The sequence below is a fragment of the Bombina bombina genome, chromosome 6 (assembly GCF_027579735.1).
Source record: "Bombina bombina isolate aBomBom1 chromosome 6, aBomBom1.pri, whole genome shotgun sequence".
Taxonomy (NCBI): Eukaryota; Metazoa; Chordata; class Amphibia; order Anura; family Bombinatoridae; genus Bombina; species Bombina bombina.
In genome coordinates, this window is record NC_069504.1 from 441,778,533 (window position 1) to 441,802,619 (window position 24,087).

The 24,087-nt window shown below is 35.5% G+C and overlaps 1 protein-coding gene across 1 annotated transcript in view; it reads left to right on the forward strand.

The window, feature by feature from the left end:
* Positions 1-24,087, forward strand: part of LOC128663062 (core histone macro-H2A.1) — a 136,087-nt gene that overhangs the window by 90,208 nt on the left and 21,792 nt on the right. The window contains 2 exon segments of the mRNA XM_053717203.1: positions 254-364; positions 2,776-2,875. Of these exon segments, the coding sequence (XP_053573178.1) occupies positions 254-364; positions 2,776-2,875 (211 nt within the window).

A 24,087-nucleotide genomic window follows, 5' to 3' on the forward strand; every position in this document is an offset into this window, starting at 1 on the left:
TACGATCGGCATGATTGACACCCCCTGCTAGCTGCCGATTGGCCTCGAATGTGCAGGGAGCGGCATTGCACAAGCATTTCACTAGAGCGATGTACGGCAGACATGATCATAGTAAATCGGCCCCTAAATGTACAGTTAAAAGACAGGCTAGCTGCTGCAAATATGAGCACTGTGGTTGTTTGTGTCATTTGTATTATACATTGTTGTCTGCATGCATTTTTGTTTATCTCCAAATGGTTTTATGTGTGACCAGAAGAAGCAAGGTGATGTCAGCAAAACAGCAAGTGCAGACAGTACAACAAATGGACCACCTGCAGATGGCTTCACAGTGCTTTCCACCAAAAGCCTCTTCCTTGGGCAAAAGGTATGTTTTTTCCAATCATAGCCAAGGTAAATATTGCCACTGAAAACTCTATAAATTAGAGTGTTAATTCTGACATGCCTCTGTGATTATTGTAACTGTACAATCAGTAGAGAAGAGTCCTACTACACTAGGTTTTGCAAACATGATAATACATTGATTGCTTAACTATTTTCTACAATCCAATACTCAGACTGAAAGAACAAAATGCCTAATGTAAAATAAATAAATCAGCACAATCCCCAAAAATGAAAAATGATATGGAAAAAAACATTTCATAGATGATAAAAATTGGTTAACAACTCTGCTTCAGTTGGTTTTATATTGACATAAGAGTTTCACTCTAAACATACACATTTGTCAAGATAATTAATATATAAAAATGAACCTCTATCTTCAAAAGGTTATTTATAGCTTATAACTAACATTAGAAACTGTTGGCCTGCTGTTCCTTAGGTCACAGTTCCTCTAAAGGTGTAGATTCCTCCCAGTTTGTCTAGGATTACATTTTTTCCTAAGACTATACGTAAAATGTGTAACTTACTATCAGTTCCTCACCTCCAATAGCCATTAAGAGCTTGGTAATGCCACCAACCTTCAGCCAGCTGTGTCTAGCACATTGCTATGACTCTACCTAAACTATATACATGACATAACCAGTTCTAATGATGTCATAATATCCAGCCATAATCACTAGAATATGTAACATGGCATATTATTTTTATCAGTTATTTATAAAGCAAATCCAGACTCTGTAGAAAAAAGTGTATATATAATAATGTTTAATGTTTGCATCCGTTCTTGACAAAAGCTTAAGTTTACAGTTAACTCCAAATCATGACCATTATTCCAATCTGTCAGCAGAGCTGTTCAAAACGTTGTATAAGACTGGTGAGTTTGGCTTCCTAAGCTATTTCAACCCGTTAGAAGAGCTGTTTGAATTAGTAAAACCTTTTTATTAAGGTAAATGATGTAAAATAAATATATAAATAAACATTTGAAAAAAAATATAAAGAAGCAGTATACTAAGGTTTTTCAATATTTATTGCAGGATTTTTCAGACCTTCACAAAAGTATGTGGGCAAATAGATAAAACCTGACAACTTACTGCTTCAGCACTGATGTTGAGTTAGTCAATAATAAACTAACGCGGCTTTCTATTTAAAAGGACATTAAACTGATGGTTGCAAGTCGCCATGTCATTGCTTTACATTCTGTGTTTGCAGGTCAGTTCTCTAAGCTCTGCATTTACATGCTGGGTGCTGCCATTTTGGAGCTTATTTATTCTTGTGTGTCATGTGACAGAAGTGGTGAACATTCGAAGATAAGTGTTGTTGCAGGATTTTTCACTGCTGTATAATGTGACTCTCGATCTAGCACACACAATATAGAGCAGGTCATTTTAAGTTTTTGTTGTTTTTATAAACAGATTTAAAGTTACATTGCATACATATTAAATATGCCACATTAATAATATATAGCAATGCAGCTCTGTTTTATGCATAACCTAAAGTGCACGATAGTCTATGAATCCTCACTGCTTCTGTCACATGGTGGGAAAATGCCTAAGCTCCAAGATGGCAGAAATGCTTTGAAGAGAGTTTCAAATACAACAATAGCATGCTGGGTAGTAACGAGTATATTTTGGTTGTGCCCAGCAGTGTGATGTCCCTTTAAGTTGTGTATAATTTTAATTGTTTAAAAGTTTGGCTTGAGCAGTACTATTTTTTGTTTGACTTGAACCAGATGATTTCATGTTTATACACAATTTGACCACGCACAATTTTAATTTTTAGAAATGAAGATGTTGAAGTATTAAAAAAAAAGTTGTTGTTTTCTCTGGATTGAAATACCAATCAGTGCTGGGTATTAGTGAGGTTAGTGCAATACTACTGTCAAACTGAGAACTGGATTTTGTCATATTTTCTAAGGATGGAAATGGCCCCTTACTTGATAATGCTGCATAAAGCAATTCAAGACCCTTTTAACGGCTCTGCTAATGGACTGAAATAGACCACAACATTTGTTAGAAATAACAAGCTGTCACCAGTTATCATTTGATGAAGTATTTGTTAGCAAAGTAACCACATTTACTGTGTAACTCTAATTCAGATTTCAGCTGGTTGAGGATATCAGGATCATTAGAGCATAAGTTGTTGAACATGGTTGAAGGTGTTTCTTTCAGTCTTATATTAATAGATGCATGCACCTGTTGCTTGTGCTTTAGGGAGTGGGTTGCTTAACTATATCTATTTACCTTTACTGACAGTTGATTTTGCTTTTTGCCTGCACTTTTCTATTGCTTCTTAATTTTGAGTGATCCTGCTTTTGGCTATGCCGCTTGCTCTTCCGCTGCTTTTCTGGGATCTCCCTGCTGCTCTCTGTTACTTCCCACCTCATGCTTTTCTTTACAGCTGAACCTTATCCACAGTGAAATCAGTAATTTAGCCGGATTTGAGGTGGAGGCTGTTATCAATCCTACAAATGCTGACATTGACCTTAAAGACGATATAGGTAAATGGGGCTTGGGATTTGTATAGCTAATAGATCAGGGATAATTATAGAATTATCAAAGCATCTCATGCTATTAAAAAGAGAAAAACATTCATATTAAACACTTAAAGATAAAGATTTGTTTGGTACTTTATAGCTGCCTTAAAGCTTTTTTTTCTATAATTATCTCACACACTGTTAGCTGCTTACTAAACATTTCAGTTGTATACCTGCAACCAGTACCACAAAAGGTAGTTTCTCCATTATATATTGCAGTAGTGATAACTCGATAAAGCCATTTTGTCTTTATATATCATGAAAACTTAAATAATAAAAAATGTACATTTTTAAGTTTTGTATTATTTATTACATTCTTCCAACAAAAACATTGTACACTCTCTCACACGCACACATATATACAGTGTGTGTGTGTTTTTTTATATATATATATGCATATGCAACTGCACCTCACTGACGAGGCCCAAGAGAGGCCAAAACGTACGTCGTTGATTGTAGACCTTGCTGCACCGGGGGTTTTTCTCTGCTGTGCGCCCTTCCCTCTTCTGTTTCAGAATTTCTTGTCCCAAGGAGCTTCCCTGTCTACAGGGGGACTTCTCTCACCTTTGGGAATAGGCTGCAGGTGGAATCAAACAACTCTAATTCCCTCCAGACATTGTCATTGGTGTCACTGGAAGAAAATAAAGGGAGACCTATACACATAGGACTATACTGGTATATTTGATTATAAATTGGGACTGTCCAGGTTCATAGCGCTATATATATATATATATATATATATATATATATATATATATATATATATTATAAATTTCAAGCCTTTAGCAGGCAAAACAAATAATATTGCAATTTTTTTTTTAATGTAGTAAAATTACTACAAAGAATATTTTATCTTCTCTTTATTTGCTCTATTACTTCCAAGTAAATTTTAATGTCTCTAGTAGTCATTACTCAAAATTGGGCTAGATTACAAGTAGCATGTTAAACATTAATGCACTCACAATATTAAAATATTACGCACATGTTCGCTTGCACACGTATTACAAGTTGAAAGTAAATGTGACCGCACGAGCGCAAACTAAATTTGCACTTGTGGGGTTAGTGTGACTGAAGACCTTGCGTAAAGGGTTAGAGCTAAAAAAAAGTTGACAAAATACATTACATATATATAAGAAGAATATTGGAATGTGAAATATTCATAACTACCTTCGAGTTTGCACTGTAGGTTTAACTCCTGTTGGGTTACAAGTAGGGTTGCCACCTTCAATACAGAAAAATAAGGGATGCCTGCCGCAGCAGAGGCCACACCCCTCGGGGCCACGATGACCACAGGCCCGATGATGTGCCAAGCTTACCCAATGAGAACCCCTTAAAGTATACATTGAGAACTTGCTTTTTCCCATAGGATGCATGCAGCAAGAAGAATGTGCAGTGATCACATTGTTAATGCCATGCAATATAATTAACCTTCTCACTGCCAGGGATTTTATTTATATCTTTGAATATTCTAAAATTCCCAGATCTAGATGCAGTTAAGCCTTGATCCTTGTTTGTGGCTGCAAAAAGGACATCCCCCATTATATACACCAAAACCACAGTCAAAAGCTGGGACTACCATGAAACATTACTTAATCCCTTTCCACCGTCGCTTTCTTTGTGCAACTCTGGTAATCATTATTTTTCTCATTTGGTATGAATCTTTCATGTACACCTCGCTATTAATCCAATCTGTTTATTTTGTAATCGTCTATCTCCAAGAACAAATAGTTAAATGAGCACGGGCATCATTTGTTTCTCACCAGCATGTATACACCAGCCGTGTACTCCCCATCCTTGATTTGGAATGCTGCCATGTCTGTAATAAAACAAACAATACAGGGACTTCGCATACGGTACCGGGATGGGATAGAACCTTAGAACGTTCGATTTCTGTTACCAAGGCCGCTCATCCAGCTCCCTAGCAACCCAGCCAGACAATGTCATTTAGGCCACAACTACTTGTGTGGAGCTCTTTTTTTAAAATAACTTTATTGCTAAGAAGAAGCGTCATTATACACAGTGCTGCTTAGTGCGTTTTGGCATGCTATACATAGTATTCAAATAAAAACTGCCCCATGAGCTCCCATTTCTTTCCTGATGAATTTCATATTACAGTTTAACCATCAAAAGTAGTTTTTCAAAATCTGTGAAGCGCTAGCTATAAGTGAAAAGTAACTCACTGGAGAGCAGCTGAGAGCCTGTAGCCAAGCTCCGGACCAAACACACCCACAAGCAGCAGCCAGTGACTGGGCTAAGTCTGTGTAGTTGTGCGGCTTTGCACAGGGCTTGCATGCCGCCCCTCACACTGCACAGGGCTCGCATGCCGCCCCTCACACTGCTCACTACCCACATCGCCATCTTTACACTCGGCACCAGACGCAATGTCAATGGAATTCTGTATAAGCCAGTGTGAGCCAGCCCGAGTTGAGACAGCTACTGCGCATGTGCGGCTGGGGGTGGGTCAGGAGCTGTGTAGTAATATCTGGACTGGGGACATTTGATTTAACTGTTCGATGTCTGGCTGCCAACCAGTAGAAAATACGGGACAAACCCTATCCCGTATTGATTCAAAACGGGACACGCTATTTTTTTCTCAAATACAGGACGATTCTGTATTTTAGGGGACGGGTGACAACCCTAGTTACGAGCGATATCTTGTATCTTTGAGCATTTCTATTGTTTTGGCTTGCTATACATAGTATTCAAATAAAAACTGCCCCATGAGCTCCCATTTCTTTCCTGATGAATTTCATATTACAGTTTAACCATCAAAAGTAGTTTTTCAAAATCTGTGAAGCGCTAGCTATAAGTGAAAAGTAACTCACTGGAGAGCAGCTGAGAGCCTGTAGCCAAGCTTCGGACCGAACACACCCGCCAGGAGCAGCCAGTGACTGTGCTAAGTCTTTGTAGTTGTGCGGCTGTGCACAGGGCTCGCATGCCGCCCCTCACACTGCTCACTACCTGCATCGCGATCTTTACACTCGGCACCAGACGCACTGTCAATGGAATGCTGTATAAGCCAGTGTGAGCCAGCCCGAGCTGAGACAGCTACTGCACATGTGTGGCTGGGGGTGGGTCAGGAGTTGTGTAGTAATATCTGGACTGGGGACATTTGATTTAACTGTTCGATATCTGGCTGCCAACCAGTAGAAAATACGGGACAAACCCTATCCCGTATTGATTCAAAACGGGGCGCGCTATTTTTTTCTCAAATACAGGACGATTCCGTATTTTAAGGGACGGGTGGCAACCCTAGTGGCGACCCTAGTTACGAGCGATATCTTGTATCTTTGAGCATTTCTAACTTTTGTGTGCAATATTTATTTTTTTTAATATAATTTTATTAGATGGTTTTATTATGACACAGTATTACTGTACTTTGCAATGTATTTTTTATGTGTTTTGTGACACTTTTTTATTTTGCAAAACAGTTAACCAGAGCTCTGTGGATGCGTTAACCTGACAAGCGTTAACTTGAATTGAGCTCAAGCGATCTCGTTTACTTTCAGCTTGTAAAATACATACAATAAACACGACGTGCACAAACAGCCGCGATAAACCCCTTATCACTTGCACACAAGCGTTTACTAAATATTTCAATGCAGTTTTTTTTATTGTAGTGAAATTATTATATTTAAACTCAGTGAATAATTTCAATATAATTTAATTAGCTGGTCAGTTTAGAAAAAGGTCATTAACAGTCACTAAACTGTTTTTTTGTTGTTGTTGTTTAATTAGAATTGTATTGAATAAATAAATAAAAAGTAGAATAGCATCACCATAGATAGGCGGCATTGGGTATCCATCTGTTTTAAGCATAACTCAAAATACTGTGATACTGACCCTGATGGGGAACGTGAGGCTGTAATCTGCCTGTACTGCAAACTTTCTACACATTTCGAAATTCAGCTGATATTTCATTTATTTTAGTATATTGATCTTTAACACCCACCTGCTTCTTTAAATAACCGACTTCATATTTTCAGTGTCCATTTAAGTAACTAATCAATAATGAATGTTGGCAGTACAGGAAAGAAGTTTAGCTTTCAGTTTGCAATACAGTTAAAGAACATTATACATTACTCCCTAGCAATGTACAAAATGGAGAAACTATCTTTTTTGATTTGCCCAGCAGTGACCCATTTCTTTTCATATCTTTACTCTTTCAATATTTAATGAAGTGTCTTGTGTATAACTGATGGTCTTTCAGATATTAATAAAAGAGCAGTGTCACTGCTACCAGAAAGGGAACAATTTGTTTTTGTAAAAATGTCATGATCTGTGCTTTTCTACACACCAGTTGGATCAGTGCTCTTACTCTTGAGCACTCAAGGTAGGAGGAAAAACAAACAAAAACAAAGGGTACGGTCATAATTGTAAAAATATGTTCTTTATCCCACATAGTTGACATACATTTGTTTGCCTGTTATAGTTGCAAGTGGTAAAGGCTGACATTGCCACAATCGACAGTGATGCTGTCGTTCACCCGACAAGTTCTGACTTCTACACCGGTGGTGAAGTAGGTAATAAAAAGTTTAGTGATGCAGAGTTTCATGTGTGTGCATGGTATAGCGGCAACAGGAGCTTGCTTGAATTTCAGCTAATTGCATTTGTAATTCTTTGGCCTCTTCCAAATGATATTAATAAAAGCACAGTGACTTGTTAAATGCAAGGTTAGATTAGTTTGTGATAATGTATTTCACCTTCTAAGGCTGTATAGAGAGCAATTAAATTAAATGTCTAGGAGATGTGTATTTAAAGGTACATGGTACTCAAAATTTTTCTCTTTTCCATTAAAAAAAATAAAAATAGAATGTCTCAAAATATATTAGTGATTTTTTAAACAACTTTTCATGTAGGGAGTTGTCCTTATAATCCAGTGAGCAACAGAGTCCCAGGACTAAGTTTTTTGTAATTTATGTGCTTTTCATTAGTTTCACTTTAAATTTAAACAGCTTTTACTTAGCTATCTTTATCTAAAATAAATAAATAACTTAAATGTGCTACTCTTTCATATATAGGATAAAAAATGAGTACTATGTTCCTTTTAAAAGGTTACACTTAACATTATTTTGCCCTAAAAAAGGTAAGATATGATTGATTCTGTATGAAGAAGATTATATTGAATATCCAACATTTTATGTACAATATGCTAAATAATTTTTGTTCTATTTATTGTTATTTATTACAAAAATAACACTCTTTCCGCACACTGCCTGCTGTACAGCAGAAGAACCTCTCCCAGTACAGGAGTAAAATGCAATTATCCATGACATGCATGCACAGTGTTCTATCTGTCTATGGGAGCACTGGCTGTCATCACTGCACACATTACATTTCCATATCCAAGAGCAGCTCATCTGAAATGTGTGTGCTAAACAGAGTATGTGAAAATTAAGTTTATTTTCATACCAACTTTAAAAGGAAGACATTTTATTTAAAAAAATTAAAAACAAATTTCTTAAAAAGAAAAAAAATTCTAAAAAATATTTTTTTTCCTTGACCTTCATTTTACTGTTAATACAAAAAAAAATAACTGCTAGATTACGAGTTTTGCATTAGAGGCTATGCGATGCTAATGAGCAGATTTGTCTCAATGCTTACTTACCTGCAGTGCTGGTATTACGGGTTTTTACAAACCCGGCGTTAAAAGGCAAGAAGTGCGCGTTGAGCAAAATTTTGCTCATTAACGCACTCCAATACCAGCGCTGCTTAAGTCAGTGGTGAGCTGGTCGTACGTGCTCGTGCATGATTTCCCCATAGGAATCAACGAGGAGAGCCAGCTGAAAAAAAGTCTAACACCTGCAAAAAAGCAGCGTAAAACTCAGTAACGCAGCCCCATTGATTCCTATGTCGAAATAAAATTTATGTCTACACCTAACACCCTAACATGAACCCGAGTCTAAACACCCCTAATCTTACACTTATTAACCCTTATCTACCGCTCCCGACATCGCCGACACCTTCATTATATTTAGTAACCCCTAATCTGCCACTCCGGACACCGCCGCCACCTACATTATACTTATGAACCCCTAATCTGCTGCCCCCAACATCGCCGACACCTACATACTATTTATTAACCCCTAATCTGCTGCCCCCAATGTCGCCGCCACCTACCTACATTTATTAACCCCTAATCTGCCACCCCCAACGTCGCCGCCACCTACCTACATTTATTAACCCCTAATCTGCCGCCCCCAACGTCGCCGCCACTATACTAAATGTATTAACCCCTAAATCTAAGTCTAACCCTAACACCCCCTAACTTAAATATAATTTAAATAAGTCTAAATAAAATTACTATCATTAACTAAATTATTCCTATTTAAAACTAAATCCTTACCTATATAATAAACCCTAAGCTAGCTACAATATAACTAATAGTTACATTGTAGCTATCTTATGGTTTATTTTTATTTTACAGGCAAGTTTGTATTTATTTTAACTAGGTACAATAGTTAGTTATTAATTAGTTAATAACTATATAATAACTATTGTACCTAGCTAAAATAATTACAAAAGTACCTGTAAAATAAAACCTAACCTAAGTTACACTAACACCTAACACTACACTATAATTAAATACAAATCCCTAAATTAAATTAAATTAGCTAAAGTACAAAAAAAAACCCACTAAATTACAGAAAATAATAAACAAATTACAGATATTTAAACTAATTACACTTAATCTAATAGCCCTATCAAAATAAAAAAGCCCCCCCAAAATAAAAAAACCCTAGCCTAAACTAAACTACCAATAGCCCTTAAAAGGGCCTTTTGCGGGGCATTGCCCCAAAGTAATCCGCTCTTTTACCTGTAAAAAAAAAAAAATACAAACAACCCCCCCAACAGTAAAACCCACCACCCACACAACCAACTCCACAAATAAAATACTATCTAAAAAAAATAAGCTCCCCATTGCCCTGAAAAGGGCATTTGGATGGGCATTGCCCTTAAAAGGTCAGTTAGCTCTTTTGCTGCCCAAACCCTAATCTAAAAAATAAAACCCACCCAATACACCCTTAAAAAAAACTAACACTAACCCCCTGAAGATCGACTTCCCGGGAGAGGTCTTCATCCAAGCTGGGTGAAGTGGTCCTCCAGACAGGCAGAAGTCTTCATTGAAGCCGGGCGAAGTGGTCCTCCAGATGGTCAGAAGTCTTCATCCAAGCTGGGCAGAAGTGGTCCTCCAGACGGGCAGAAGTCTTCATCCAGACGGCACGGAGCGGGTCCATCTTCAAGACATCTGATGCGGAGCATCCTCTTCATCCAACGACTAAAACAGAATGAAGGTACCTTTAAGTGACGTCATCCAAGATGGCGTCCCTTAGATTCCGATTGGCTGATAGGATTTTTTTCTACCTTAATTCCGATTGGCTGATAGAATTCTATTGGCTGATGCCATCAGCAAATAGGATTGAGCTCGCATTCTATTGGCTGATTGGAACAGCCAGTAGAATGCAAGCTCAATCCTATTGATAGGCGCAACAGTCAAAAGGTAAAAATCCAAAATAAATAAGGAGAAGCGGTGGGTGGGCTGCCTAATTGCAAAAAACAAAAACAAATTCTGAGGGTAAATTATATACATTAATAAAAAAAACGGGGAAAAAACTGTTTTATTAATATAATTAAACTAGATATTTAATATTAAAGAATAAAAATGTTGATGTTTACTGTCCCTTTAAATTATTCAAACATAGCTTTGAATCTAAGTAGAAAATGCTAATCAAAATATAGCAGTTATTTGGACTTTATTAAGTAAATTATGCATTAAAATTAGCTTTACTGTTTCATTAAAATAATTACATGTGTAATATTCAATATAGCAAAATGCTTATCTGTCTTTTTTAAATACAAAATCATATACTGTATAGTTACATAATCTTTGTTTTAAATAGCTTTGAAACTAATTTTATGTGTCTTTTACAATAATAACAGCTGGAAAATGTGTCCCCAAATCCTAGCAAAATTGTCATTCAACACTCTGAGACTCCATATGTCTGATGTTTAAATGCTTTGATAATGCTCATATTCTTTAGGGAGCAACAAATGTGTATATACAACTGTCACACAGATCGCTGCAGCTGCTGCTGAAGTCAAGGTTTTCATCGCATTTTAAATTTAAAAAACATTTGTCGGATAATGAAAGATGTTTCTGTAATTTAGTTTCTTCTTTGGATAACACATTTTTTTAAAACAAAAAATAATAATCTCTGTATGAAATGATTCTTATTATATCAAAAGGTGTTTTCATTACTTTTGCCAACAGGTTTTAAAACTTAAAGGGACTTGAAACCTCTATTTCTTCGTGATTCAGATAGAAAATGCAATTTTATTAAACTTTCCAATTTACTGCTATTATCAAATTTGCTTCATTCTTTTGGTATCCTTTGTTAAAGGGTAATACTGGACTACTGGGAGCCAGATTACAAGTGGAGCGTTATTTATCGCTCCTGCTAGTGTGCTAATTCCGCTAGAAGTAAACTTTTTGCACGCGTCGGGTAGCGTTCGTATTACAAGTTTTAAGTAAAAAGTTTTCGCTTTGCAAAATGCGAAGCTAGAATATCGCGACCACATAGAAGTCAATAGAGCAAAAATAGTGGGGGAAAAACCTAACACCCTACTCGCATGCAAACTCGATTGCATATTCTTAAGTGCACTACCCCAACATAAAAATAAATATATGAATATTTCACATTCCAATGTTCTTCACATATTTTGGTACAATATATATATATATATATATATATATACTGTAGATGATTATATATAGGTATAAAGATATACATATATATATATATATATATATATATATATATATATATATATATATATATATATATAGGAATATCTATAAAAAATTACTTAAAAAATATTCCTCTATGTGCAGAACATTATTTCACTTTATTAAAGGGACATTAAACACTTTGGTATGGTAATATAAAATGATAAATTGTATATATAAAACAACTCTGCAACTCTGCAATATACTTTCATTATTTATTTTGTCCTTTTTGCCTGTAATTCCATTCTGAAATTGTCAGCTTTTCAGTTCCTGTTAGAAATGGAAGTGCAGAACACTGTTAAATCCAGCACAACCATTGGCTGTACACTCTAATGACCTATGTATAACTGTCCCTAATTGGCCACAGCAGAGAAGGTAACACAAGTTACAACATGGCAGCTCCCATTGTTTTATAGACACTAAAACTTTACACTTATTTTGTCACTTTTTAAACAACTAATGAAACTTTAAAAAATACATCTACATGTTATTCATGTACTAATCTTTTCTTTGAATGCATCATTCTGTCTAGGATGTATTTAGTGTTTAATGTCCCTTTAAATATGAATATAGCATAAATATGCTTTTACATGTTTTCATTTACTTAACTGCAAAGGGCTTCAATGCACTTATATACATGTGTGTCTGTTTGTATATGTGTATATATGTATATATATATATATATATATATACATATGTATTTATATGCGTATATATGTCTGTAAATACACATATAAATTAGGGATGCGCAAATGTTTTTAAAAATTCAAAATTTAAAACGAATTTTGATACATTAGTTCGTTCAAATCGAATTTTGAATGTTTATATAACATTCTATTTTCAAATTTTCGTTTTCAACTTTTTCAAAAAATTTCGAAAATATTTGTTTGAATAATAGAATGTTTAGCTATGTATTCATTCAATTTCGAAACTAAATCGTAAATAGTCTGCAACAGTGTTTAATAAATGTAATATTCGAATTTGAATGCTACATTCGAATTTGAATGTCACTTTCGAATTCGAAATAGTTTTTCTAGTCTACAACTGTGTTTAATAAATGTAATATTTGAATGCTACATTTGAATTCAAATGTCACATTCGAATTTGAAATAGTATTTCTAGTCTAATACTGTGTTTTTTAAATGTAATATTCAAATTCGAATGTCACATTCAAATTCGAAATAGTATTTCAAGTCTACAACTGTGTTTAATAAATGTAATATTCAAATTCAAATGCTACATTCAATTTGAATGTGACATTCAAATTCGAAATAGTATTTCTAGTCTACAACTGTGTTGTATAAATGTAATATTCGAATGTTACATTTGAATGTAGCATTTAAATTTAAAATAGTATTTCTAGTTTACAAATGTGTTCTATAAATGTAATATTCAAATTCGAAAGTGACATTCGAATTCGAAAGTGACATTCGAAAACTGTAAATAACATTTGATAATAGAATTTTTAAGAACATTCATTCTTATCAAGATTCTATTATGTAAACTGAATTTCTACAATAACATTCGTTCTAACATTCAAATTCTAATATAAACACATTCGCCCATCCATAATATAAACACATATGTAAACACATATAAACATTTAGACATGTATATTTATATATTTTTGTATCTCTTTGTTAAAGTGATGGTAAACTCTGCAGCATTTACCATCACTTTAAAGCCCTTTATCCTGCCTTTTTCTTTTCTAACACCTATACCCCATATATTTAAGCCCTTATAACTTTTTGGTGCAATAAATATATTTTTTTATAATTTTTATTAGTGTTATTATGAGTATAGCTCTGAGATCTGGCTATCGCGAGGCACATTAAATTCAATTGCGCTAAATCAATCACGTTTACTTTTAACTTGTAATATGAGCACTACATCTAACACTCGCAAACTATCAAAAATATTGCTTGCACGTAACTATTAGCCCGCCCCTCGTAATCTGGCCCTGAGTGAGCCCATTTAAAATAAATTTATTGATAAAGCATGAGGTTATACAGCAAAATTTAAATGTAAATGGTGTACATAATATTTGTTACATAATGAAATACAACAAGGAAAAAGAATGATAACATATATCTTGTCAGTTTGGCAATATATTCCGGATGACTTAAAATTAATAGAGTATGATCAGTGTACAATAATTGAATTTATAAGCAAGGTGCAGTAAACCTCATTCCATACCCAGTTGTTACTAGGTAGACCTCTCTTGGATCTTATAAAAGAACACATAAATAATGCTATTGGGGATATATAATAATAAAACTTTGTGATATTAACAAAATAGAACATGGAGACCTACATTGATCTAACTTTTGATTTTATGATATAAACTCTTTTATACCACCATAGTCATAAAAGTCTCAAATGATGGAATAATGTTGTGAGCTTATAGGAGAGAAAAAGAATTGGATACCTCAAGCCTATAACTAATAAATATTTCTAACCAAATAGTATTGGCTATGCAACCATGTCTTCATACATTGTAAGGCAACTAAAATCTACTGATAAGGCAATATCACTGTCAAAAATGTAAAGAAAAAGCTCTATGTGAGTGATATTTTAGGCAGTCATTAGGAATTTTATATATGTTCATCTTAACTCTTAGGAGTTATATTATGCTATCCTCCACCCTGCAGCCCTGGCCACGGGCCGCACAGGAAAGATTAATAACCTGATAATAGCGTTTGTCATTTTAGTGCAGTGTAGATTCTGTTGCTCCAGTATAAAATATGTATAAAGACATTGTTGTAGATGGGGAGCGTGGTTTTTCAGTAAAAAGGGAACTAACAAGCTACATAACTTGCAAACCTAACACAACTTAGAACAATAGTACAATAACATTTAACGTTTACCAACATCATCAAGGCAAGGTTATGAGGACATTAGCAAAAATTACCGCTCATTAGTTATTATGCCCCATGTCTGACCGATCAAAGAAACTGTTCTTGGAAGGAGTCAGCGAAGCCTTTTATAGAGGCTGTGCGGGCCGGGTTATTTGATTCAGGGAGCAATTATGCATGTCTGTTTGATGTGAATCCGCAAAGGTTGTGGTGTCACGGAGCTCATCCGAGTCTAGGAGCTTTACCTTGGATGTCTTGAGTATGCCGGCCATCGGAGTTGTTTCATTCAGAAGGTTTGGCGGTTTAGCATTCATATTTATCGGGAGGTCCCCCCCTTGAAAATACATCCTGCGCCAAGCACTGGTTTGCCTAAGAAGTTGACTGTTGATCACTGCCTCGTAGGTGCTCTACAAGGAGGCTAGATTTGTTTACTGGTATGGCGATCAGGCTGCATAGGCTCTCTTTGATGTAAAGTAGTTCCTTGGTCTGTGTAGTAGCTGATTTAGCTGGTATGGGCATCTGTTTCGGGTTAGTGTTTGTTCCCATATACTCGGGTATTTTGGCTCCACTTTGAGTATCAGATTTTAGTGCTTCCTCCGTGACTGTAGATACTATTCTGCTTGTGAATAGTTTATGCATCAGGGCATCAAATGGAGCTTTCTCATACAATGACTTCATGAGCTTCTAAAATTTTGTATACTGCGAGCTAAGGTGGGCTAGTATATCCACATCCTCATTGGTCGCTATTTTCTGTCAGCGTTGCTTGCTTTCAAGCTACTCAGTGCTCCGTTCTTTATCTATTTAGGTGCAATTTGGTGTCCTTGAGATGAAGGTAGGGAGAATGATTCAAGGGTAGTATTGTGTCCAATGTAGTTAGAGACCCTCTGTGAACCGAGGGGGGTGGCGCTGCCTATTAGCAAACTGCCGCTTTAGGCCTCTGCTGTCCGATGCCGGGCTCTAGTTTCATAGATACAGCAAAGTCTTTTGAAGTGTAGGGCTCTTCTGAGCCATGTACCAGTGTAGATAGCAAATATTGTTTAATCACTGTAGGATTCCTCAGATATCCAGCAGATTTTTGAGAATTCAACAAGTGCTCTGGGAAAGTGCGACCGTTCCTGATTGCTGTTCGGACATGCCCCCAGCATTTATTCTTATAATATTTTTTTTGCATATATACCTTGCTCAAGTAGCTTATTTTTTAATTATTTTTATTCCAGGTAAGAAAGAACAAGTCTTTTTTATTACTAAAATATCTAATAGGACAGAAAGCTGTGAACAATGCCTGTAAAAATCCTGTATAAATCTACAAAGTACCGCTTCATAATTTTAATAAACCACAAAGTCTATAAAAACACTGAACTCTCAACATGCCATGTTATAACGTAATGACTTACAAAATAACACTTTAGAGAGCATTACCAAAATCTGTGGATCTCAAGAAATTATTTTTCTTTCATTTATTGTAAAATATCCCACAAAGATACTAATTGTCTATGGCCATAAAACAAGCAAGTTCTTTTTTTTCTTCTCATGTTCATATTGGCAACAGATAAAGAAGGAAATCATTCATGACTGTTGGTTGATACTCTTCCACAACATAAATGGCTAGATTACAAGTGGAACGCAAACTTTTGCCGGCAAGCGATATCAGGTTTTGGAATTGTTTGCGCGCAGGTTATAGGGATACGAAACCCATTTTTTTTCTTTCATTATTCAGATAGAGCATGCAACTTTCTAATTTACTCCTTTAATCATTTTTTTTCTTCATTCTCTTGCTATCTTTATTTGTAAAGAAGGAATGTAAAGCTTAGGAGCCGGCCCATTTTAGGTTCATCACCCTGGATAGTGATTGCTTAGTGGTGGCCACATTTAACCACCGATCAGTAAGCACTACCCAGGTGCTGAATTAAAAATGGGCCCGGCTGCTAAGCTTTGCATTCCTGTTTTTCAAATAAAGATAACAAGATTAGTTTATTGTGAAGAAGGGGGCAGTCTGCAGAGGCTTAGATACAAGGTAATCACAGAGGTAAAAAGTGTATTATAACTGTGTTGGTTATGCAAAACTGGGGAATGGGTAATAAAGGGATCATCTATCTTTGTAAACAACAAAAATTCTGGTGTTGACTTTCCCTTTAAAACATGTAAAAGCATATTTATGCAATATTTATTTTTAATAAAGGTTTTCTCTATGTATTTACTGTACATATTACACATTCCAATGTTCTGCACATAGTTCTGCACATAGCAGAATATATTATATATAAATATATATATATATATATATATATATGTAGTAGCCGGTGGCCTAGCACTCCATCCACATCAATACTTCTAGTGCCCGGGTGCGATCCTCAAATGATATACATAGACTGTTAGTAGAGATGGAGGGCACTCACAGGACTTCATACAAGAGATAGCTTTTATTATTGTAGTTATACAAATATGGTGTCGACGTTTCGGCCTTTTCTTAGGCCTTCTTCAAGACAATATTCATAGTCTTAACTAATGCGGAACACGGCCTCCGCGTAGAACTCCCAGAATGACAGAATCAATGATGATCTGTCATTCTGGGAGTTCTACGCGGAGGCCGTGTTCCGCATTAGTTAAGACTATGAATATTGTCTTGAAGAAGGCCTAAGAAAAGGCCGAAACGTCGACACCATATTTGTATAACTACAATAATAAAAGCTATCGCTTGTATGAAGTCCTGTGAGTGCCCTCCATCTCTACTAACAGTCTATATATATATACATATATACACACACATATATATATATATATATATATATGTATATATATATAAAATATAGGTGTAGATATATATTTTACAAAAATACTATCAGATAAAAGTAGAATTTTTATTATTTATGAATAAATAGAACACATTCTGTTATCTGAAGAACATTGGAATGTGAAATATAATCAATATCGGTTTAGCGCAAATGAGAATATGAGATAGGTTGTTAGTTTTTTTCCACTTTTTCTCTCCATTGACTTCTATGTGGGTGTATGTGAACGTGCATGCAATATTATAAGTTCGGCTTTTTGCACTTGTCACACTTGTTAGCGCAAAAGCGAAAAGAGTTTACTTTCATCTCACAATACGAGCGCAACCCGACGAGCGCAAAAAATCTTAATTCTAGTGCAACTAGCTCTTAAGCGTGATCTAGAAGAAATGTTTGGACTATTTGGAAACAGGCAGAAATTTAGAGAGACAGGACTGGGGATTTCTTTAGAGGTGATAGCAATTATCTTAAAGGGATACTAAACCTAATTTTTTTTCTTTCATGATTTAGATAGAGCATGCAATTTTGTAGCAAGGGTGCGGGTGGACATACCCACATAGTAAATGTTACAGTCACAGCTCAAACAATAGATTACGTTTTTGGTCTTGCAATTAATGTAATTGTTGGATATACTGTATGTTTATTACCAAAACGGTCTATATTCTCAGTTTTTTTTGACCATGTGTTGGCAGGTAGAGCATGTGCCACAGGCTATAAAGCCCCTGTAAAGTGGCCTTCTTTTAGCCAAATGGTCAAAATGGCTACTCACCAGGGAATCTTGGATATTACGTGCCCTTTTTAAAAGTAATTGCAGGTCTGTTGGGTAAGATACCTTTTAAGTATTCATCTGATTCTAGGATGTACCAATACTTTTCAAAGATATTCCTCACCTCTTTGGATTGCCTATTATAAGTTGAAATGAATCTAACATTATGAACATCTCCAGACCTCGCTTTTGAGACTAATAAAGTGTTTCTAACTGTGTTTATAGCTCTTTTGTAGGCTCTCGATAAACATTTTTTAGAGTAACCTCTCCCAAGAAATCTTGCTCTGAGATCTTTGGCAGCCTCTTCAAAGCCGTCTACAGTGGAGCAGTTCCTCCTAATTCTTAAGTATTCCCTGGTCGGGATATTCTGTGTAACTGTAGGTTCATGGGTGCTGGTGGCATGTAACATATTGTTGGTGGATGTAGATTTTCTGAATAATTCTGTGACTAATTTTTTTTTTATCTGAGGTTTTAATGATGGATATGTCCAAAAACTCTGTTTTCTTTACTCACTGAGTATGTAAGAAATAAACCCATCTGGTTGGTATTTAATTCTGATATAAATTCCTTTAGTAGCTCTATCGGGCCTTCCCATAGAATCATAATATCATCTATGTAGCGGGCCCACAGAGATATGTACTGATGATATTTTTGCTTTTGGGGACATAAAACAAACAGAGCCTCCCACCACCCTAGATATAAATTTGCGTATGTGGGGGCGCAGGCCATCCCCATGGTGGTACTGCATATTTGTAAAAATAATTTATTATCAAAGGTAAAGAAATTATTACTGAGTACAAACTTAAGTAGTGTTAGTAGAAATTATTTGGTTTCATTGCTTATACTTTGGTCCCCTTTTAAAAAATGACCTATGGCCTTACATCTATATTCCATTTTAATACTTTTATATAGGGATTCAACGTTGCATGTTACCAAAAATGTGTTTTTATTAACAGTTACATTTTCTAATTTGTTCAATATACCTCTGGTGTATGAGGGTGAATCTATTACATATTTTCTCAGTCGTGCATCTAAATATTTGATGGCATTTTCGCACATGGATTAATTTCCAGATACGATAGGGCGACCCGGTGGGTTAAGTTTATTCTTATGTATTTTCGGGAGTAAAAATAGTGTAGCTACCCATGGTTTGTGTACAAACAGGAAATTATTTTCTTTGTTGTCAATTATGCTCAGTATAAAGATATTTTGTATTTGATTGTTGTACTTAGTGCCAAAATCGCTGGTGGGGTCTGAGAATAATCTTCTATAGTTGTGTTCATTGTTTAACTGTTTCAAAGCTTCAGCAATGTACAAATCATAGGGCCAGATTACTATATTGCCTCCCTTGTCACTGGACTTTATGAGAACATTGTCCCATTTTTGTATTACCAATAAAGCCTTTCTCTCCTTATAACATAGATTGTGATTAGTTAAAGTTGTATCTATTTTAAGTATGTCTTCACATACTAAATTAAGGAATGTGGCAATTTGAGCGGAGACTGCACTTGGGGGAACAAATGACGATTTGTTTTTAATGACCTACCACAATTCAATGTTAATCTCCCCAGGCCCTTGTGTTTCTTGTAGTTATGATAATAAATTATTCAAAGTTTCTTGATCCTCCTTGCTTAGGGAGGAAACCAAGTTATTGGCACCAAAGTATTTTTTCAAAAGTAATTTCCTGGCAACTAAGTGAACATCAACTTTTGAAGAGAGCTTTAATACTTGTAAGTTCTCTTCTTCTGTGGTTTTGTGGATTTAATTGATCGAGTGTGTATTGAGGTTCTTAGGCTTCTTTTGACCTCGTCTGATGAGTTTCCTAGAGGGACAGAACCTTGGTGTGGGGCTATTCTATTCTTGCTATTACCTCTAGATCCCCTAGGGGTTCTTTCTTCTTTGTCTGAGGAATCAGATTCTGTTGTTTCACTATCAGATTTGGTGGAGTTTCTGTTTGTATTTTTTGTTTTCCAGAGATACACCCTTTTATTCTGATAGTCATTTAGATCTCTATCAACCTTTTTGTTCTTTCTTTTCAGAGATGAATTTAGCAAATCTATTTATTTCATCACTCATTTTTTTTTGTATGATTTTTGAAAATCTTCCTTAATTTCATATGTTTTAAAATCAGTACTCATTTGTTCTATTTCTAAATTGATCTCTGAAAGTTTTTCTTCCTCATATTCAATTAGTAATTTGATCAATTTGACTGCACACTCAGTTAGTATGGTTTCCCATTTCTGTATGAATTCTTCAGTCAGGTCACTAAGGGAGGGGAAAGTTTTTATTTGAAGGACCCTAGGGATCACATTGTTTTCAATGTAGAAATTAAACATTCCTATATTTCACTGTCTCTTGATCTGTTTTTTTTTTTAGGAATTTTTTTGTCTTTCAACTTTTGTCCCCATCCTAAACCCTCATCATCTATGTCTTTGATGTTTTTATTTTGAAGATTTAAGGTATCTTTAATTACATTATCTGTCCATTTTTTTAATTTCAGCATTCTAATCAAATGCTGCCATTATGCACGTGGTCTACACCAAAATAGGGAGAGTACGATTCAACACAATTGTGTTGGCACCTCTCCCCCTGTTTAAACACTGGAAGAGTTAAAGTTGGTAGATGTGGCACTATACTAGTAGTATAGGGGTGAAATAAACTTGTACAGTGACCAGGTGCTACTCCTCTAAAGGAAATGCTATATTGTTAGGACGTTAAACCCTGAGGAATGACACATAAGAGTTTTAGTGCACAATCGGCTCCCTTAGGATACATTAAATTATCTTTATTATCTTTATTTAAAAAGCAGGAATTTAAAGCTTAGGAGACAGCCCATTTCAGGTTCAGCACCTTAGATTGTGCTTGCTTATTTGTGGCTACATTTAGCAAACCAATAAGTAAGCATAACCTAGGTTTTTAACCAAAAATGGTCTGGCTCTTAAGCTATACATTCCTGCTTTTTAGATAAAGATAGCAAGAAAACGAAGAAAAATTGATAACAGGAGTATATTAGAAAGTTGCTTAAAATTACATGCTCTATCTGAATCAATAACGGAAAAAATTGGGTTTAGTGTCCGTTTAAATGTATTTCTACAGTGGAAGAGGAGCCAGTGCAGTGACTTGCAAAGAGAGACAACTGTTGATAATAAATAAACGAGAAACCTAAAGAGGTTGCAAAATCTAATACCTGTTTTTTTTTTTTCTTTCATTTATGGTTCATTTCATATTCTTACTATGCCACAACATCCCATTTTCTCTGTCAACATTTTCTATGTATTATTAATCATGGAAATTTAAAGACATGCAAACTAAATGGTCGTAATATATTTTTGATGGGACAGGAAAGTGAAAATTTAAACTTTCATGATTCTGAAAGTTTTTTTAATTGGTATCCTTTGTTGAAAGACAAACGTAGTTACACTCAGGATCAGTAAGGTACTACTATGAGCTAGCTGCATATTGGTAGCTGACCATACTGTATATGCCTCTTATCATTATCTCACCTGATGGGTTCAGCTAGCTCTCAGTAGTGCATTGCTGCTCCTTCAACAAATTATCACGAGAATGAAGCATATTTCATAACAGAAGACCATTGAAAAGTTGTTTATCTGAATCATCTGGGAAGTTTTATGTTTTTTTGTTTGTTTGTTTTTTACACAAATTATCACTGTTTGGCCAAACGCTGTAATAAATTAATCACTTTTATGCTTTAAGCCTTGCTGTATGCATCTAAGTGAGTGCTGACTATTCTGTGTGTTTGATGTTTTTATGTGATTTTTTGTGGCTATGTGACAGGAGGGGTTTACAAATAATTGTGACACCCTTGTGTGTCAGGTGTTAAAATGTACTCAACATTTATTAGTACAATCAATGTTAAACATATGAAAAAAGTCACATTTTGTACTCTTCCACTAAAATTTCTTGTCCAGGACTAATGGAAATGTCAAGCCATATACAGTGTATTACTATCTATCTATCTATCTATCTATCTATCTATCTGTGTGTGTATATTGTGACCCTTTATCCAAACTGCTTAGGACAGGAAAAGGTTTAAAAGTCGTAATAGTGTTGATTTTGAAATATTAGCATCTGTAAAATAGGACAATTTGGAGAGTATGGATCAAAGTGTAGACAACAATATATTGAGGCCCATTTATCAAGCTCCGAATGGAGCTTGTGGGCCCAGACTTGCCAGAAACATCTAAAGACCGCTGCTTCATAACCCTGTCCGCCTGCTCTGAGCAGGCGGACAAGAATCGCCACAATACAACCCAATCGAGTACGATCGGGTTGATTGACACCTCCCTGCTGGCGGCCGATTGGCAGCGAGTCTGCAGGGGGCAGCGTTGCACCAGCAACTCTTGTGAGCTGCTGGTGCAATGCTGAATACGGAGAGCGTATTGCTTTCCAAATTCAGCGAGGTCTTGCGGACCTGATGCACACTGTCGGATAAGGTCCGCAAGACCTTTAATAATTAGGCCTTGTGTCTTTTAGGCAATATTTGTCATAATACAGCTTATACATGCAACCTAAATCTAGTTTTATGTCATTTTGAATACTTTTATATACATAGTACCCTCAGAAAGCAAGTACAGTACTCTTTATAAAACGACAACTATAACCTTTATGAGTACATAGCCATGAAATCTCCATAAACAAACATTGGTTGTACAATTGGTCTTACTGAAGAGCTCAGTTATTTGAACCGTGTCACTGCCTTAGGATGCCACTTTAGCCACAAGTCAGTTTGTGAACTTTTTTCCTACTAGATCTTCCCTTGTCAATATTAAGTGTTATTATTGTAGATTGTAAGTTTCTAGGAGCAGCAAGCTCAGCCAAGACATTTAAGACCTCGCAAACTCACAGAGCAGAGCTGCCAAGTTCTGAAGCAGGTAGTGCTTAAAGGAATAGTCTAGTCAAAATTAAACTTTCATGATTCAGATAGAGCATGCAATTTTAAGCAACTTTCTAATTTGCTCCTATTATCAAATTTACTTTGTTCTCTTTGTATCTTTATTTGAAAAAGCAAGAATGTTGGCTTAAGAGACGGACGATTTTTGGTTCAGAATCTGGGTAGCACTTGCTGATTGGTATCTAAATGTAGCTACCAATCAGCAAGCGCTACCTAGGTGCTGAACCAAAAATGGGCCATTCCAAACCTTACATTTTTGCTTTTTCAAATAACGATACTAAGACAACAAAGAAAATTTGATAATAGGAGTAAATTAGAAAGTTGCTTAAAATTGCATGCTCTGTCTGAATCATGAAAGTTTAATTTTGACTAGACTATCCCTTTAAAACTCACCTATGATCTGTTGCATCACTTTCTACAGAGCTCCAAACTGCCTCTGAAAACGACGGCACAAAAACTGTGCGTTGGGGACTTCATGAAATGACTGGGCGGTTAACCACAAGCCTTACATAAACATGCGCAATGCCAAGTGTTAGCTGGAGTGGTATAAACCACACTGGATTCTAGAGCAGTGGAACTGTGTTGTATGGAGTGATGAATCACACTTCACTATCTAGCAGTCAGATGGGAGAATCTGGGTGTGGCAAGTGCCAGGAGAATGTCACCTTCCAGAATGCATAGTTACTACTGTAAAGTTTGGTGGAGGAGGGATAATGCTCTTGAGCTGTCTTCCACGGTTTGGGCTAGGCCCTTCAGTGCCAGTGAAGGGTCATCTTAATGCTACAGGATAAAAACACATTTATTTTAGACAACTGGACTATATATATATATATATATATATATATATATATATATATATATATATTATATACGTGTATGTGTGTGTGTGTGAATATATGTATGTGTCTGTGTGTGTGTATGTGTGTATATATATATATATATGTGTGTGTGTGTATATATATATATATATATATATATATATATATATATGTGTGTGTGTATATATATATATATATATATATATATATATAATGTATATGTGTGTGTGTATGTACGTACTTAAAACCCT